Genomic DNA, 18,802 nt, shown 5'->3' on the forward strand with positions numbered 1-18,802 from the left:
AGTTATAGGTTTTAGCACCTAGTACCTGTCATTGATTAATAATATTAATTTATAATAATATAATAATATACTCGTTAGTCGTACATTTTAGAGGATGTATACCTAATTGATTCATTTAGTAATATAAAATACATACCTGTCCATAGATAATGTTTTGCGGAGGGACTTGGGCGTTGGGCCCTCAAATATTTCCAAACTTATCCTCATAAGTATAATTTCCTTGTATAATTAACTCCCTCCCATTGACTATGTTTTGGTATAAGTCTCAATAGTCTTATACAAACCATTATAAAAATGGTTTTGAAAAAACATTTTGCGTATTATCAACTATTGTCTATTTATAGAAGACAGAGATTATTACGGTTATGGGATTTAGTAATAACGACCTAGGTTGAAGTAACAGATATCGAATTGTGATTTACTTTGTTTAGCCCTCTCCCCCTTTGAAAATTATTGGGTACGCCACTAGGGCATCACTTTGGATTTTTATTATATTTTAATTTGAAAGCAAGTTGTGAGTATTTTAAGATATACAAAAAAAAATTTTCAATTTAGTTTAATAAAATTCAATAACTTTTCTTCCTAGTATGAAAGTGAATTGTTGCAAAATAAGTTTGAAACAAAATTGATTTTAATTTTTGGTGTAACTCTAAAAAAATTAACTAAAGGTACATGAAATTTTTACTGAATGTTGGCATTATAGTATTTACTATTTTCTATACATGATAAATGTTTTAAAATATTTTGAATTATATTGAGCTATTTATAGGCAGAAGTAAATTTCAATTTTTATTTCATTTTTTTATTATTGTCCACAAACAATTTTTGCGCTGTCAAAAAACTTAAAAAATGTTTACAAGATTCGACTTGTCGTTGGTGGAAATTAGAAAAAGTTGAGAGTAAACCCATAATCATTTTTTATGAGCGACTAAAGTCTAATGTTACAGTAGTACACTCAGTGACGAAACGAACCTAAAATAACCTTAAGCAGCCTAAAATTGACACAGAACCCACCCACCCTCCTACTAACAATTTATAATTAACACAAGTACTATTAACATTACTATTGTTATTTTCCTACGATAATTATTATTTAGTTATTGTTTTCTTAGATTCATATTGCTAAATATTAAAAATATCGAGAAGCAACTGTTTCTCAAAGACCATGTTCGTTTTGAGTGTTTCGACACAGTACACTATATAGTACAATAATATGCAGTAAACAACCGCATAAGTATTATAAAAACCATAGAGTAATAAAACTAAAGAGGAGGCATTATGCAGGTATTATGATTATCAGATCGAAGCAAAATTGAACACCATTGTACCCCTCTTACAACTCTAGTGAACACTAGATGGCGTTGTCGACCATGAAATTAAATGGATAATGGACATTATATTATCACAGAAAAATATAGTATAAAAATTATGGTTGGTAATGATAAGCAGCTGTTTGATTAGCTTTAAAAATTATAATTTTTAACTGTATTTTGTACAATTATTGTAATTAAGTAATTTTAAGTAATTGTAACTTGTAAGTAACCTTAAATCATAATGGTCAGCTGTATTTTGTGCGCTCGGACTCAGAAACAAAAAAAAGAAAACGACAATATTACATTTCACCGGTTAGTACTTCTATTGATCTAATGGTAATGGAGTTACCTAACTAAACTTTACGTTAAAAAATATTAATCTCGTCACTTTTTAAAGTCTTGAATTAAATTGTAGTTCAATAAGAACTTGTTGATCCGTAAATTTGTTTCTAAATTCCTTACTTATAGGTTCATTGACTGTTTAATAACATAATAAAAATATTTTATTTTTTTAGAATTCCACAGAGTAATGTCAGAGAAGAGTGGTTAAATTTTATCCAGAACAAGTGCAACATTAATGTTGGTTCAATCAAACCAAAATCTGTTGTTTGTTCTTTACATTTTGATGCGCATTGTTTTGATAAATACGCTAGAAGCATACATTTAAAGCCTTTTGCTATTCCTTCGATTTATATTAAAAGAGTGAAGAGTGTAAGTTTTACAAAAAATTTTATATAAATCATATTTGTTGATTTTTTATATACACTTTATATACACTTAAATTTAGGCGAAAAATATTTATCCTGAAGAGTTTGTATCTTGTGTAAATGAGACTAATTCACATGAAAATGCTACTCCTGTAAGTATAGTAACATCAGTATATTACTTATCGAGGGGCGGGTATGTGCAGACGATCTCGAGGACTAGATAATTCACGTAGGAATAATAATCCACAATATTATCGAACACGGTGTGGGTCGTAACACTATTGTCTATAACATCTTTATATAATTTGAATAAATATGAATAATGTACATTTTTGCTGTAGCAATGTTCAGATATCTCAAGTATGCAACTTGATGATTGTATTATTGAAGATATTGATAAAATTACTGTTCAACAAATCGAACCTGTTCTTGACGAAAAGCAAATCAGTTCAACAGAAAATATTATTATACCTGTATGTATAAACAGGAGTGGGCAGTATATTAGATACTTTATACTTAGTTATTATTTTACTAACTATTATTACATCTTTGTTTAAGCACAAGTCTAAAAGATCATATTTGGATATGAGCAAATCTACTGATGATGATAAACCAAAAAAACTGCGTCTAAAAAAAGCTTTGTTTAATTTATCAATTACCAATGAATTAAAATCAAAAAAAATCAAAGTTCTTCGTCAAAAAATTAGCCGAAAAAAAAAGAAAATTAGTTCATTAAAACAAGTTGTTACTGTTTTGAAAAAAAAAAATTTACTTAATGAAGACTCAGTAGAAATACTCATGGATAGTTTTGGTAATTTTTAACAGCAGCAAATGCAGACATTCTTCACAATTATAATTATGTATAATTTGTCTGCCTTAATAATTGCAGGTAAGAATAAAGATTTGATAATAAATTTGGCAAATAAAAACAAAGGCAAAGCTGTTCCTAGAAAATTTAGTGTAGATCTGCGAAAATTTGCTTTAACACTCAACTTTTACTCACCTAAAGCATATGAGTTTGTTCGTAATGAATTTAATTGTGTGTTGCCTCATCCACGCACGCTTGGTAAATGGTACTGTCATATGGATGCAGAACCAGGTTTTACGCAGGAATCGCTTGATATGCTTACGCTTAAAACGCTTAAAAATGATAAACCTATATATTGTGCTTTGATGGTTGATGAAGTAGCTATAAGGCAGCATGTTGAGTGGGATGGTTTCAAGTATCATGGTTATGTAAATATTGGAAGAACTGCTGAAACAGATGCTATGGAAATAGCTACTGAATGTCTTGTATTCATGGTAGTTTGCGTTAATGAATCGTGGAAGCTTCCTATCGGTTACTTTTTATGCAATCATCTTAGTAGTTTACAAAAAGCTGAGCTGGTCAAACAAGCATTAAATCTCATACAGACAACAAAAGTGAATATTGTTAGTTTGACTTTTGATGGGTGCCCTACTAATTTAACTATGTCTAAAATATTAGGTTGTGATTTAAATTTTAAAAATTTAAAAACAGATTTTAGTGTTAATAATTCAAATGAATCTGTTGTAATTTTACCAGACCCGGCACATATGATAAAGTTGGTTCGAAATACTTTTGGTGAAAAACAACTTTTATTGAATAGTAATAATGAACAAATAAATTTCAAATTTATTAAAGAACTCTTAACTCTCCAAGAAAATGAAGGATTTCATTTAGGGAACAAACTGAAAAAAAATCATGTTTTTTTCTTTCGCCAAAAAATGAAAGTTAAGCTAGCAACACAGCTTTTAAGTAAGTCTGTAGCTGACGCCTTGATTTTTTGTCAAAATACTTTAAAACTTGAATCTTTTCAAAATTGTAATGCAACTATTGAATTTATCCAAATATTCAATGATGCTTTTGATATACTTAACTCAAGAAAATTCAATGATTATGGTTTGAAATCTGCCCTGTGTGACCGAAATTTTGAAGAAATAAAAAATTGTATCGATAAAATGAGCACATATATTAAAGATTTGAAATTTCCAAACGGTCAACTTGTCATTGAATCTCCAAGAAAAACTGGATTTTTAGGTTTTTTAATTTGTTTTGAATCTTTAAAGACTTTATATGACACTCTTTTAAAATCAAAAAAATTAAAATTTTTATGTTTTTATAAATTTAGCCAAGATCACTTGGAGCTTTTATTTGGATCTATAAAATCTCATGGTGGTTTAAATAACAATCCCACTGCAAGGCAATTTCGTGCCTCTTATAAAAAATTAATAATGCACGCTGAAATTAAAAATAGTGCTCTTGGTAACTGTATTCCTCTTGATAATATTTCCATTTTAAATTGTTCTAGCATAAAAAATAAAGAACCTGAAGACTTAATTAATAGTGCATATTTAAATTTATATAAAGACATTGAGCTTGAACCTGAAACATTAACTATACATGACCATGATTACATTGTAAATAATACTCTCAGTGACTTTTGTACAGAAGTTATTATTTATATTGCAGGTTTTGTTTCTCGTCATCTTTCATTCAAAATTAAATGTGAGATTTGTGTAGGTGCTCTTTATGGTGTCAAAGACAACTTTTTAAGTTCTTTAATTCATCTTAAAGATGTTGGCGGTTTGTCATATCCAAGTGATAGTGTTAATTTTATATGTACAAAAACTGAAAAAATTATGAGGTCTTTTCAACACCAGTCTAATAAACCTAGGCATAAATTATTTATTCAAACAAAAACTCTTAATTTTTTTATAAATAATACTTCTGTATTTAATGATATTGAGTTTCATAATTTTGATAATGATTGTATGACTAATCATGTAACCCTTTTAATTAAATCTATAATTTCAAAATATTTTGATTTAAAAACTAAATATGCTTGCAAAAAGAGCTCTGAAAATATTTCACTCAGAAACTGGTACAACAAAATGATCCTTTTTAAAGGCCAGTAGTGTAAATTTAATATTGTATAGTTTATTATATTACTATTATTATTAGTTAGTAAGTTATTTGTACTGTATAAGTACCTATTATTACTCTAAGATTTGTAGGTATATTATAATAAATACAGTTTGTTATTATTTTATTATTATTTGTTGTTATTTTTATTACCTATGAATGTTTATTAGGTATTTAAAATAAAAGAATGTGTTAGTTTAAAATATTCTAATTTAAAGTTGTATTTATAATATTTTACTTTCAATCAACATTTTGAAATAACCATTTTACTGTAAAGTAATGGAGTACCCGTGTATTATATAGGAGCAGAAAATACTAATTCAAAATTAATATGTATAATATGTTCTATACAATATACATATTATGTTAGGTTTGTTTAAGATAATTGAAATTGAAACTAAATTAACTAGCCCAATATTACTATTACTATTACTAGTCCAATTTAAATAAGATTTCTTATAATGTAATTCAATTTTACAAAATAATTTTATGGTTTAAGTAGTTTTAGTGCAATAGTGCCTCAGCGAATAAGCAAAAATTTTTATGCATGTATAGGAGAGCAGAAAACACAAATACATTATCATTATAATATGGCATAAGAGTATAAGACGAACATTACACAATCGGAATTTTACACCAATAATAATTATTAAAAAAATATATAATTTATGGTAATATGGAGAAAACTCCATAAATGTGTATATTTACAATAATTTATTTTTCATATGATGGTTACACTGCAAGTACCCCGTTTTCGCCTCTTTTTCAGAATGATATGGCCACCCCTTGATAAAAACATAGACAATTTACATCTATCTATAAATAAATATAACAAAATAATAATAGTCAAACACGGCCATTGCGATATATTGTACTCCATGATATGGGATAAAAATTTTATTGATAACATGGTTATCACTAATATTGTTGATAAACCACGTGAATAGTATTCTACTATAATTCTCTATTTCTTAAAGTCTAACTCTCTTGTTGGTAGTTTCGTAATTCGTATTAATTCATTTAAAGTTATAACTTAACGATTATATCAGCGATGAAAACCAAAAAAAGGGGAGGAAGAAGGTTGAAACGAGATTGGAGAAGAAAAATTGATGTAACTGATGTTGACACGTATCTTGAGGGGAAACGTCTCGAAGAACGAATAGGGTATGTAAGACCCAAGGCGGAAGACGTTAGAGCAATATATTATTATATTGTACAAATTCTTCATAAATCATTGATATTAATTTTATTTTTCTCATGAAGAGATCCATTCAGTGAAAAAAAAGATGAAGAGCTGTTTCATGTTGATACAAGTGGAAAGAAACAAAAGCCTAAGAAAAAATCCTTGAATGCACCTTTGAAATGTCTATCGAGTTTACAATCAACATCTGCTATTCCACCACTTGCTAAAAGGTAATTTTGAAATGACTTCTATTATATCCTTAAATGCTTATAGATTAGTGTGTCTCAAATCATTAACTTTGAAATTTTTAAACAAACCTTTTATTGAAATTAACTTAAATATATAGTATGTATTTATACCCATGTAGTTTTTTTTTTTTTGAATATATTGTGATTTATTTGTATTCATAAATATGCATAATAGAGTAAAAGTAAATTAGAATTATATGTTAAATTCAATTTAAATTAAATATTGTTATAGGTATATAGTTTACATTATCTTATTTTTAGGTTGAAATAAAATTATTTTATTAGTTGTAAAAAGTTGAAAAAAATATATTTAAGTTAAAATTGTTTTGAATGTTTAATTTTCAGAAGTGTAAAAAAATACAAAAAAAATAATAAAAAGGAAGATGATTTTGACAAAAACATTAAACCTCTCAGGAAAGCTATAGTTAAGAAAAAAGAGGCAAAGGAATTAAATAAAATGTTAAAAGAAAAAGTTAAAGCGTTGGAACTAAAAGAAAATTCAACTAAAGATCTTTTTGATAAGGATTTATGGACAAGTTATAGAGGTATGTGTATTATATAATTTAATCTTCTAACTTGATAAAAATATAAAATACATACTTATAAATTATAATGTGAAGTATGTAGCTGGGGGATGGGGGCTTTAGGGCTTAAGCTCCCCTTGCAATATCAAACTTACTAGTACTACCATAGTCCTAGTAATAACATATTGCAGCCCTCCCCCCAAAAAAAAATTTTGGCTGCGGTGCTGATGTAAAAGTATATGTATATCTTGGTTAGTTCTACATATTTTTGATCAGTTATTATTTCATACTTTTGTTTTTAAATAGAACCAGGACAAAGAAAAGATAAACTCATCAAAAATGTTATTAAATGGTTGCCAAAGGAAGTCTTACAACATAATGCTAAAATTCTTCCAAAATTAAGTGATAAAAAAATGTCTCATCCGAGCCAAACCACATGTAAAGCTGAAGATATGAAATGTCCACACCCTGGTCTTTCATACAATCCGACTATCGAAGATCATGTCTCATTATTGACCAATATTGCTGATAAAGAAACAGAATTGATAAAGCATGAAGCACATATGAATAGAGTTACACGAAACTTATTCAAACAAGTTTCTAAAGATAAACATGAAGTAAATTTAACTAATGAAACGAATGCTTTCATTGCTTTAGTATTTCATTTTTTTTGTACTAATTTGTTGAATTTTTAGCAAATGATAATTGAAGAATTAACTGAAGGTCTGCCTGGCTTTACGGATGATACAGTTAAAGAAGTCAATGAAGACACTTCTGAGTTTAAAGCCATTAACCCACCTACTACAAGAGATAATCAGAAGACCATTAAAAAACGTAAGATCCAGAGACGATTACGTAATGAAGAAAGACAACGTATGAATGCTAAAATTGAAAAGAAGAAAGTTTCAGATCTTTATAGGTAATTCTTTTAGTACATCCATGAAAATTGATTAAATTGTTGAATAATGTTCATTTACTAATTTGACTGTTTTTATTTTTAGATTACGTTATATAAGAGAAGAATTGGATGAATTGGAGAACACAACTAATAAAAAAAAACTTAAAAGATTACAAAAGAGACAATTAAATAATATTAGCACCAGGCGTTTAGGAACCAATAAGTTTACTGAGTCATTAGATGCTTTTACATTACCAAAAGATTTAAAAGGTACACTAAGAGAAACTGAACCACAAGGAAATATATTCAAAGATTGTTTTGAAAGTTTACAAAAGCGTAACATATTATCTGTTGGGAAAAAACAACTTAAGTAAGTTAATATACAAATTTTATATTTTTATTAATATTTATAAAGAATTGCATAAAAAATTGATTAATTGATTTAATGTTTACTAACATTTAATGGACCAATCATGAGTCACTTAATCTTATTTAGGAGCATTAGCTCACTATTGATTCATTAAATGTTAATGATTGTTTGTGGCATTAAAAAGTTACCTTTTGTTCATAATTGTTATGATTATTTTTTTTTTTAGGATTCATAAGAAAAAAGTACAGGCTTTCATGGATCCTGCTTTTAAAGTAACTCCAGACATGTTAGCAAAGTATAGTGTATAATTTGATGATTATTAGTGAAGAAATAATAACATTTTTGGCTACATAATTCATTATTATTATATTGAAAGTTAAAACCTATTTTAAGTTTTATATTTAAATTATAACTACTAATAAAGGTTTTCCAAATATTTCTGACTTATTATTTTAAGTACAGTAGTTTATTTTTTATCCCAGACAAATTAGGCGGAGAATTGTGTTAGAATTATACAATGTTTATTCAGTCTTAAGAATTTTGTCCGGATTAAATGGTTACTACTGTAATGTATAGTATATATTATATTTTATATACATGAGTGTTTTCCCTATCATTTTAAGTTAAAGTTTTTGTATTTCAACTATTTTCAGGACAATATAAAATTATGCAAAATATTGGGAAAATAGTACATAGATAGTGTAATACTTGTACTTTTTTCAAAGTTTGTTTGAATTATATACACTTAAAGTGTATGGAATAATATGCGTGCTTTTATGGGCTGATAATCATTGCATTTTGGACTAGAAATAGACAAAATAAATTGATGCTATAAAATATCCTTGTTTATTAAACCGAAACAAGTCTACAAATATAATAATTAACTGAAATAATTAAATTGTAGCTACTTTGAACTTGTTAAACTCATTGACTCGTTGTATTGCTTCTTGTATTTTAAGTGGCTAATGATAATGTAGGCACCTTTGTTGCCTTAATAGTACAGATAAGTTCTTTCAGATATTTTGATAGTGGGTATGAAATAACAGAAATAGGGTTGTAGTATTGTCCCCTATCGTAGTCAAATACGCAGATAAATTCAGTATCGCAATGTAACCGAATATCAGGGAATTAAAGTCACAGCCGACGATGATTTTATCAAAATTATAAAATGTTGACTGTAAAATATTATTATTTCAGTAGATTCTTGATAGTCGACCTACTTTTATTTGAAATGTATAAATATATTATATACGGTTAGGTTAGGTTAGCATTTTTATTGTTTGGCTAACATAAATACAATTAAACATATCATTTTGAAAACATTAGGTTTTTATCACTTAATTAAAAAAAAATTATGGGTGAATGTTAGATTAGTGTTTTAAAAAAAATTAAAACGACACGTCATAGATATAGTTCTTCCCTATGCGTTGGGGAATTTCGGTAAATTCTACTATGAAAGCAGTGGGAGTAAGTTACATATGTACCAATTGGCTTCTTTTTTGTTTCACTGCTGATCGCTATTTTTGAAATAAAATTGAATCTAGCAGCATCGTGATCAGGGGCGTTATTTTTCGGGGGTAGTTTCTATCTCCAGACCTAGCCTAATCGAGTTCCACATACGTATTATATTAACTTTTATTAATAATTATTTTTGCACGCCCCTGATCGTGATGATACGTCTACTGGTACATCTAGTAATCGTCGCATATAACATTATAACGACCATCAATGATAGAAGATAGAAATAAATTCGAACATAAACGTTCTACATAGACATATAGTAAGACTTCTTAAGTAAATTATAGTGTAACTCAGGTATTCAAACTGTGTGTCGCGGGAGTTGTCGAAGGGAGCCGCGTAGTATAATTGAAAACCAATAAATATTTTTACGAAAAAACGTTTGCTATTATCATTGTGGCACACCGGTTGGGAAACGTTGAATTGTCTACAACAATCATTCGCCAAATCAGCGTAATTTTTTTATATATGTATAATATGGTAAATAAATAATAAGTAAAAATTATAAAATATAAATTACATTCATATAAACATTGTTTTTTTTTGTCGTTTATAATTTTCGAGCCGTCAACATTTTGTGAAGACTTAAAGGAGCCGTGGGATGAAAAAGTTTAAATACCTCTGGTGTAACTGTTACACGAAAAATACAGTACCTTGAGGAACTGGTATTTATACATAAAATATATCGTTTCTTTATGTATACATATATATAGATAGGTATAGGTACTTACATATTTGATAGGCCAAATCTAATACTAAATATTTTATCTCACAAAAAATGTATAAATATTTCAAAACTTAACGCGATCCACCAAAAATATAATCACGATTCGTGAACCACAGTTTGGGCCCCTCTGTTAATTTAATATACCTACCTATTATTATTATAATATTTAAATATAGTAATAAATAGTTGGATACCTACAGGCTACACTGCTACAGTGAAGAACATATATATTTTGTCTCATTGTCTTTTTATTTGAAATTTGTTAAAAGTACTTCGTAATTGGTACCTACTCTACGCTTCCATAGTTATGGCCTTTGATAAAACTTAAGCAAAGCTTAAAATGTCAGTCACCCCTCTGCAATCAAAATAGGTCATCCACACTCCCATCAACACCAGGTAGGTATGACAAATCATTACTTAATTTTGGACATAGTTACGTATACCATTCAACAAATTAATAAACCTATAATTAACGCCCACGAAATATTTTATCATTAACTTGTACTATTTGTAGACTATTGTGCCTTGCAGGTGCACAACATATGAATATTGTGTTGTCTTGTTGATAGTTGTTAGGTCCTTGTTATTTGTACTAATATAGTTTTCAACTTTCAAGAAAAGTAGCATAGATATAGGTTAGTACCCTATGGGCTATGAATAATATATACCATTGAATATTGGCACATTGCGTTTAAACTGGCGATGTTTATCCTCCTACATTCCATTTCTGTCAAGACGTGGCGATGATAGTTATCTATATTATTATAGGTACCTATACTCGTATACCTATATACTTATATACCAATATACCTTAGATATATAGATCACCCTTAGAGCCTTTTTTTTTTTTATAGCGAGTATTATATTTGTATGATGGTAAATCAATAAATTGATTAGCCTTCAAAATGCCAACTCAAGTCAAACAGCATAAAATAAGTTGTTGTTCGTAGAAACGTTGAAATAAATGCTGAAGTTTATAAATTCAACAAATAATATAATATAATATTGTACTATTGTAGGTGTTTACCATTTTTTTTTAGCTAACACTTTGGCAGTAGATATAGGTACCTACTCGTACTCTACTTTGCAATTTGCATTGTAAAATATACCCGCAGGTATGTAGACTGCAGACGAGCAGAGCCTGATCGCATTACCTAATTAATTACCTATACCCACTTAATTGTTAATAGCCAATAGGTAGCCGTACTGCCGTAGGTAACCTGTTGGCTGTTGTTGAATCATAGTAATTCATAAGCCTAAATAATTGTAAATATTGTATTTAAATACGTACGTACGTACCTATTTATTTCGGATTATTTTTAAATGTGATTTATTACTGTGATCAAGCATGTGATAACCAAATAATATTATAATGTTCTTAATATTTTGTATTAGTTCTAATTGATTTTAGGGGTCGAACTGCTCGAACAACATTTTATCCATCTTGATACAGTGATCGTACTTCCTTTTCCTAAATAGCTGCAATACACAGCAGTTAGATATTAAACGTGAATGCTTGCGTATTATGTATCCATCTTAATTATTATAATGCGCCCGAAAGCCAATGTCTGAACACGCTTATAGGTAACAGGTATAAAATAATATATGCACCAATCGCGGTATCGACCAACCGTCTATCATATTTTAAAATGAATCCGTGATTATAGGTGTGGGTGAAATTACGTACCCACCTACGCCTCGTGTTGACGTGCCACCCTCGTCGCACATCGACTCATCGATTGAAGTTTTCGGTTTTTCATGAGCCACAATGCCACACCACCAATCAAGGTGAATAATAAAATAAACGGTAGGTATAAGATAAACCTATGCGATAATAATTTTGTCACCGCCCTTTTTGTATTTATGTTGACCGAGACGTCAGGCGTGCAGTAATTAGGCAGGAACGTAGACCTATTAATAGGTCTATGGGTAGGAACTAGGGAGGTTCTTTCGTCTGACTACGGGCATAGAGTAACAAAACTACGGGTAATATGAATTTGTACCATAGACATGTAAAACATTTAGATAGCGGACTACATAATATACATTCTCACAGGAACGTCGAAACCCTAGATCATAATATACGAGCACAGATTATTATATTAATTATATTCAATTTGTTTAATATAATCTGCGATACAAGTATATTAGTATATGATCTAAGGTTGAAGTCGTGCGGCCATAATATGTCAACAGGACAATGTTTACAAAATAACTCAATAGATAATATATATACCTATACATATTTACATGGCATAAATATTACGAATATATGTATATTATCAACCACGCAATTTTGCCCTGTTTGCGTATGGCTGCTCGACTTCAATATTATCCTGTAGTCGGATATCTAATTGTTTTATGACATGTCTGGGAATCTATGATTTGTACACAATTTGATTTTTTATAAGGCGTTACTAAAACAGTGTTAGGAACAGATAATAAAAAAATCGTCTGCATAAAGATAAATATAAAAACACTAAATTTTATCTGAGATAAAGATAAAAGATAATCAAATCAAATTCATCAAACAAAAAGATATAAGATAAAAATATTTTATCTAGATAAATTACAGATAATTATAGAAATTAAAATAAATATAATTTAAAAATATATATATACTGTCATATAAGTACATGCCTGTATAATATTGTGTTTACTTTCGTCTTAATTTATTAAATGTTGTGTATCACCAAACAAATGTTTCCCGTCAAAAAGGTAACATATGTACTGTTGTTTTCGATTGGTTCTTCCGTGTTAACTTTATTCTGATCACCAGATATCTTTTTTCTATGATCGGGATCATCGTTTTCACAATCCGACTGGGTTAATTTCCATTTACTCGAACTGGCGGTTGAATGTACCAAAAACCGGAAAAACGTATCCATTTTTATTATGATAATTAATAATGTAAATAATATAATATGTACTCGTTATTCAACTAAAGACTAGGAAAATGATGTAATTTAATTTCGTAGTTCATAACACATCACGTTCATTAAATTGAAGAAATAATAAATGCAATAAGATAACGAGTGGGAAAAATTGTGTACATTAAAAATAATATTTCCAAAAATACATCCTAAAACAACACACGCACAAACGCACGGCTCGGCGGCGGAAAGAGTAAACGCAAACGCACACTAAAATTATTAATTAACACATTGAAAAGATATTTACGAATTACGAGTATTATGATGTATACGAAATGTTTGTTATTTTTGTACGTCATGTGCATATTAAAATTGGTTTACAGATAGTTCAGTCCATAGATTTATACTTTAAAATATAAAACCCTAAATACATTAATAGCATGTCACGTATTTCCTTGTCAGACTTATCAATTATCAATAATATCATGAATATCAGCTGGATATGTCAATATGTCAATGTGAATTATATATTATTTATTATTTATGTATATTAATTTCAGATGAACGTATGGCAAATGCGAAAAGAATAAACGGCTGGTTTATCTTTATTTCTCAATAAAAAGTATTAAATTCAATGGAATTTTGTTTGGCGGACGGCGTGGATTACTTGACGTTTGTATCTATTATTCGTATTTTAATTATAAACCATGACATATTATGTCAGCAGTATCGGCGCTACTGGTTACATTAGATACAAAACAAAAATGAAAATCACAACCCGTGAAGTAGGTACTTACCAAGGTACCTACTTTATAAGTCGTGAGCCACACTTCACTTTATACTCTGATTGTCTTAGGTAAGAGAAAGGCAAGACACAGAATTATGTCACACCCCGTCGAAAAGTGCAAATAGTTTTAAAACTTCGGAGTTAAACAAAAGTTTGTTTCGCATTATAGTGTACCTACCTCCAAAATTTGATAAGTATTTTTTTCAAATCCGTCACGTGTCGTGTGTAGGTAAATCATACATTTTATATGAGATTATGTACCGTTCTTTAACAGCATTGCCTTCAACCATCCGTACCACAAGCAAGGTCTTACGTCAATCCAAAGTTCAAAGATAAAGGAAGTTTTTTAAATTAGATCAGCGGATCCTAAATTTCCAACCACAGTGCCGTAATAAAATATGATATAGTACACCTACATTAAAATATTCTACAATCTACAAACATATAAATATAGACTGTAGAGAGGGATTCTTCAGTAATTTAAAACATTATACTTAAAACAATTACCAGCTAATAGTTAATACCTATATAATTAAAATATAAATTAAAAGGTTATTCAAAATGAATCATCTTATAATATGATTTGCATCTGGCTTCAAGGCGGTAGCCAATGGTAGCGGGAAGGGGGTGTTCAACCCCCCTCCCATATTTTTTCTTAAAATATTATTGAACTTTTTTACGTTTTAAAATTTGTTAGTCAAAAAACATAATATAACATAATATAATATATACTCTGACATATCTAACACCCCCCCCCCCCATCGATCCAAATTTTTTATGGTTTCTTGTCTTGCTTTTGGCTTTATTGGTCACCCGATCTTACGTCATGTAACTTCTTTTTTGGTGGGACGGGGGATTTATTAAAGATACTGTGTGTAATTACCACTTTAGTGGTTAGGTTAAGTATATATATTATTAATTATCATCAACCGAAAAGAAGCTAAACAATTAGTAGAGTTAATTACAACAGATATGCATGGAATGAATATAAGTTCTGACTTCCAACTATATAGATGTTGTTCGTGTGACCAACAGAAGCTACGACATAGAACATATTTTATAGGCACCATTAAATATATTATATTTGTAACATTATTCTATTATTTGTATCATATATTAGGTACTCTAAACCTAAAAACTAAAAATATAATATAATCATTTGAAATCGGATAAATCGTTTTGAATAATATAACTCTAAATTATAAAATGTAGACATGTAGTATAAAATTTTTGTAACACACAAAAATCGATAGACATAAAGAATGATCACTAATCTCTGAGATCTCTGTTAAAAATTTAAATGATTTAAAGATTTACTCTGTATATAATAGAGCCACGAAAATATATTAAACAAACTAGCAGTGCTGTCAGTTAAAAATGGTAGCAAAAATTCTAACCCTCGAATTAGATAAATAATACATTGAACTAAACTTTTATAGAGTCTAAAACGTCTTAATAAATTATAGGTAGGTACCTACTATAGCAACTAGCAACTAAGGTAATGTATACCTATATATTGTATATAATATAGTAAGTTATTATTTTTACGGTTTATTCGACATTATAAATTATTTTTATGATAACAAATCGATACTTGTACCATCTCATCAAATTAATCTCTTCTTACTTTTTATTATAAAATTGTACCTATGATCTGTAAATGATATTTTTATTACGATTTACGAACTTCATTTACTAATTTATTTCTTTTGGTACCTTTGCCTTTAGAGCTCATATTAGACAAATTAAATGCTAGGTAAGTACATCTTGAGTCCTGACCTATTGTAATATAGATGTAGGCATTAATATATATTTTTTTTCATTTATAGTTACTAATAATAATACTCGTTATTCGTTAACTCAAATTTTAACCATGGTGCTGGGACATTATGTAATAGGATTATTAATTTTTTTGATTTTGAATTTGAATTGTATTTATAGTCAGGCTTGTGACTTGTGTTTATAGCTTAAGTAGCTTACAACATTTTTAAAATCTTTAAATTATATTGAGACATAAATTCTTAAGTGAACTTTATTATATAAATCATTTATACAGAGTGATGCTCATCCCCTTTTTTTCTTTAATAATGAAGTTTTTGAAAACCTAATTTTTGGAATCTTTAAATATACTCAAAGACCATATTTTCATATTCTTGAGATTTTTTGTACCACTTAAGGAGTGTTCTGTGGCGATACAAACTTTTGTTTTTCAAATGGGAACCCCACTTTTTTACTGTTAACTATTTAGCGGATAATTTTTTTGGGAATTTTTATGTATTGAAATCAAAATTTGAACTAGTAGTTTTCTAGTTATTACACATTTTGTGCTAAGGATAATATAGTTTATAAAAGGGAAGAAGGATATGCTTATTGCTTATACAGTATACGTTCTTATCCTTAGTCAATACACATAATTTAAAATAACACGTCATTTTAAATTTATTTGGTCAAACACTTAGGTAAATAGCAAGTAAAATCCTTCTTGATTTATTTAGTTTGTTTTCTTATTCCATGTGTAGAACTGTATAAGCATATCCCTATTATGGACTATTATCCTTAGTACAAATTGTCCAATAACTAGGAAACCACTCGTTCGAATTTTGATTTCGATACATCAAAATTCTCAAAAAAATTATCCGCTAAATAATTTAAAGAAAAAAAGCGAGGTTCTCATTTGAAAAACAAAGGTTTGTCTCGTCATATGAACATTCCTTAAGTGGCACAAAAAATCTCAAGAATATGAAAATATGGTCTTTGAGCTAGTATATTTAAAGATTCCAAAATTCAGATTTTGAAAAGCTTCATTATTAAAGAAAAAAGGGGTGAGCATATTTGTTGGATCACCCTGTATATACTCATTAAAAAATAAATCTGAATAATATTGAACAAGGTCTAAGACAAAACAAATTTAATATAGTTGTAATTAAAACAAAAAATAATAAAATTATGACCCAAGTCAAGATGATAATATGATAATTTAATTTTAATTAAAACCGATAAACAGATTAATATTCTTAACTATATAAGATCTAAGAACCGTCTGATTTAAAAAGAATCATTGTTTAAATTTATCAAAGAAAATTAAAATAAAAAAAAGAATTTTAATTAATATTTATTGTTAAATGCTTATTTCCACACTGGTATAGAGAATAAACTACTGTTTAAAGTTAGTGAGTTTGATAATAAGATCGGCATCTTCATAATAAGGTAATTAAAATTATGTGGGGTTGGATAAAGGCTAATAAAAGAAGATTGCTTAAATCAATATTCATTATAATATAATACCGCCATACCGGTCGTACATCCTTTGCTCTTCTGCAGTTCTCAGTATATTATATATTTATATAATAGTGTTCACTTCGACCTTTTTTTGTAATAGGTACAGTAAACATTTGCCCTTCGTTCGATTTTCGGGTTATCCACCGTTTGTACATCGCCCGTCTTACCTTACGTCAAATTATCGTAAGTACATAATTTGCGCATCAGCGTATTTAACAATAGAACTGGAAGAGATTAAGAGTACCCAAAAGTGCAAGCTGCTTACTAATTTTCAGTTAAAATTTAACTCTATTTTCAAATATTGGGAAGGTATATTTCTGCTTAAAAATATATAGGTAGATACTGAAGTATATGACGACCAGATTAAACAACTGAAATGTACGGTTGCCACGACTAGACCAAGCACCAGCCCATACTTTTTTATTGATTCCTAATTAAAATTAAATAAATTATAATTATATAATAATAAATTATTATGTACCCATCATATTATGTCATAACCATATACAATTATTATGACGTGTGCATCATTATAAATGTATAACACATTAACACATATTAAATATTTAAGTTCAAACGGTAGTAGGTATTAAAATTTACAAATGCATTAAATATTAATATGTGATTTACTTTTCAATATTTTTTATATCCTTTTTTTCTTTCTTCTATTGTTCGACTTGTTGCGCATCGCAAACGGTGTACGATATTATTTGGCACAGGTAAACAAACAGTAACTTTGAGCGACACCATGAAATTAATAATTAATATATAAATATAGTAATGGAGACAGTTACTGTATTGTTATTACTATTATTATAATATGTTTTGATTATTAGTGATAGGGAACGAATTCAATGTCATACCTGTAGGATCACCCCATCCACGATCCACTAAATTTTTTTCTGAACACGGTCTTGAACGAGTTTATGTGCGGTAAAATACAAAAATATTTACATAGGAAGGTATTATGAATATTTATGTACAATTTACAAGATATTTGAATATAATAAAATTAATGTATATGAGAAAAAAAGATTTATTCCTCTGTTTCTTGCCAGCAGGGGGAAGCCAACATTTCTTTTAAACAACCATTATCTATGTCTATGCTTATAATTATTGTGTATCTATTAATCGATGAATATTTAAAGAGCGTCATGTATATAGATAAAATAGAAAGTATGCACATACCTATAATATTACGTACGATGTAGAGAAGACTAAATATATGTGTACAATTTTCTCTACATCATGATATTGTGGTATCTGAATAATTATATCATGTTAATTCCAATGTATTAGACAGACTTCTGGACTTTTAATCAATTTTTACAGAACGGTTCGTGTACGGTGGTGGCGAGACAGAGAGTGGTTAAATGTGTATATATGCAGTACCTACATAATGTAATATACGTCTACATCAACATATATACG

General features: G+C 28.5%; 1 protein-coding gene across 1 annotated transcript; it reads left to right on the forward strand.

Moving 5' to 3' along the window:
• The first annotated feature begins 5,892 nt into the window (after positions 1–5,892).
• On the forward strand, positions 5,893–8,541 carry LOC111040935 (ribosome biogenesis protein NOP53). Its single transcript, XM_022325026.1, has 7 exons — positions 5,893–6,128; positions 6,228–6,377; positions 6,741–6,940; positions 7,226–7,536; positions 7,615–7,838; positions 7,921–8,187; positions 8,414–8,541. The coding sequence occupies exons 1-7, from the start codon at positions 6,016–6,018 to the stop codon at positions 8,493–8,495; spliced, it is 1,347 nt and encodes a 448-aa protein (XP_022180718.1). The 5' UTR covers positions 5,893–6,015; the 3' UTR covers positions 8,496–8,541.
• Positions 8,542–18,802: the final 10,261 nt, after the last annotated feature.

The sequence above is a fragment of the Myzus persicae genome, unplaced genomic scaffold, assembly GCF_001856785.1.
Source record: "Myzus persicae strain clone G006 unplaced genomic scaffold, MPER_G0061.0, whole genome shotgun sequence".
NCBI lineage: Eukaryota > Metazoa > Arthropoda > Insecta > Hemiptera > Aphididae > Myzus > Myzus persicae.

Bases quoted from the DNA above. Each gene is read 5' to 3' on its own strand.
- LOC111040935 (XM_022325026.1), top strand. From the start codon at position 6,016: ATGAAAACCAAAAAAAGGGGAGGAAGAAGGTTGAAACGAGATTGGAGA. The intron at 6,129-6,227 runs GTATGTAAGACC...TTTCTCATGAAG, and splicing joins CGTCTCGAAGAACGAATAGG to AGATCCATTCAGTGAAAAAA. The intron at 6,941-7,225 runs GTATGTGTATTA...GTTTTTAAATAG, and splicing joins TTTATGGACAAGTTATAGAG to AACCAGGACAAAGAAAAGAT.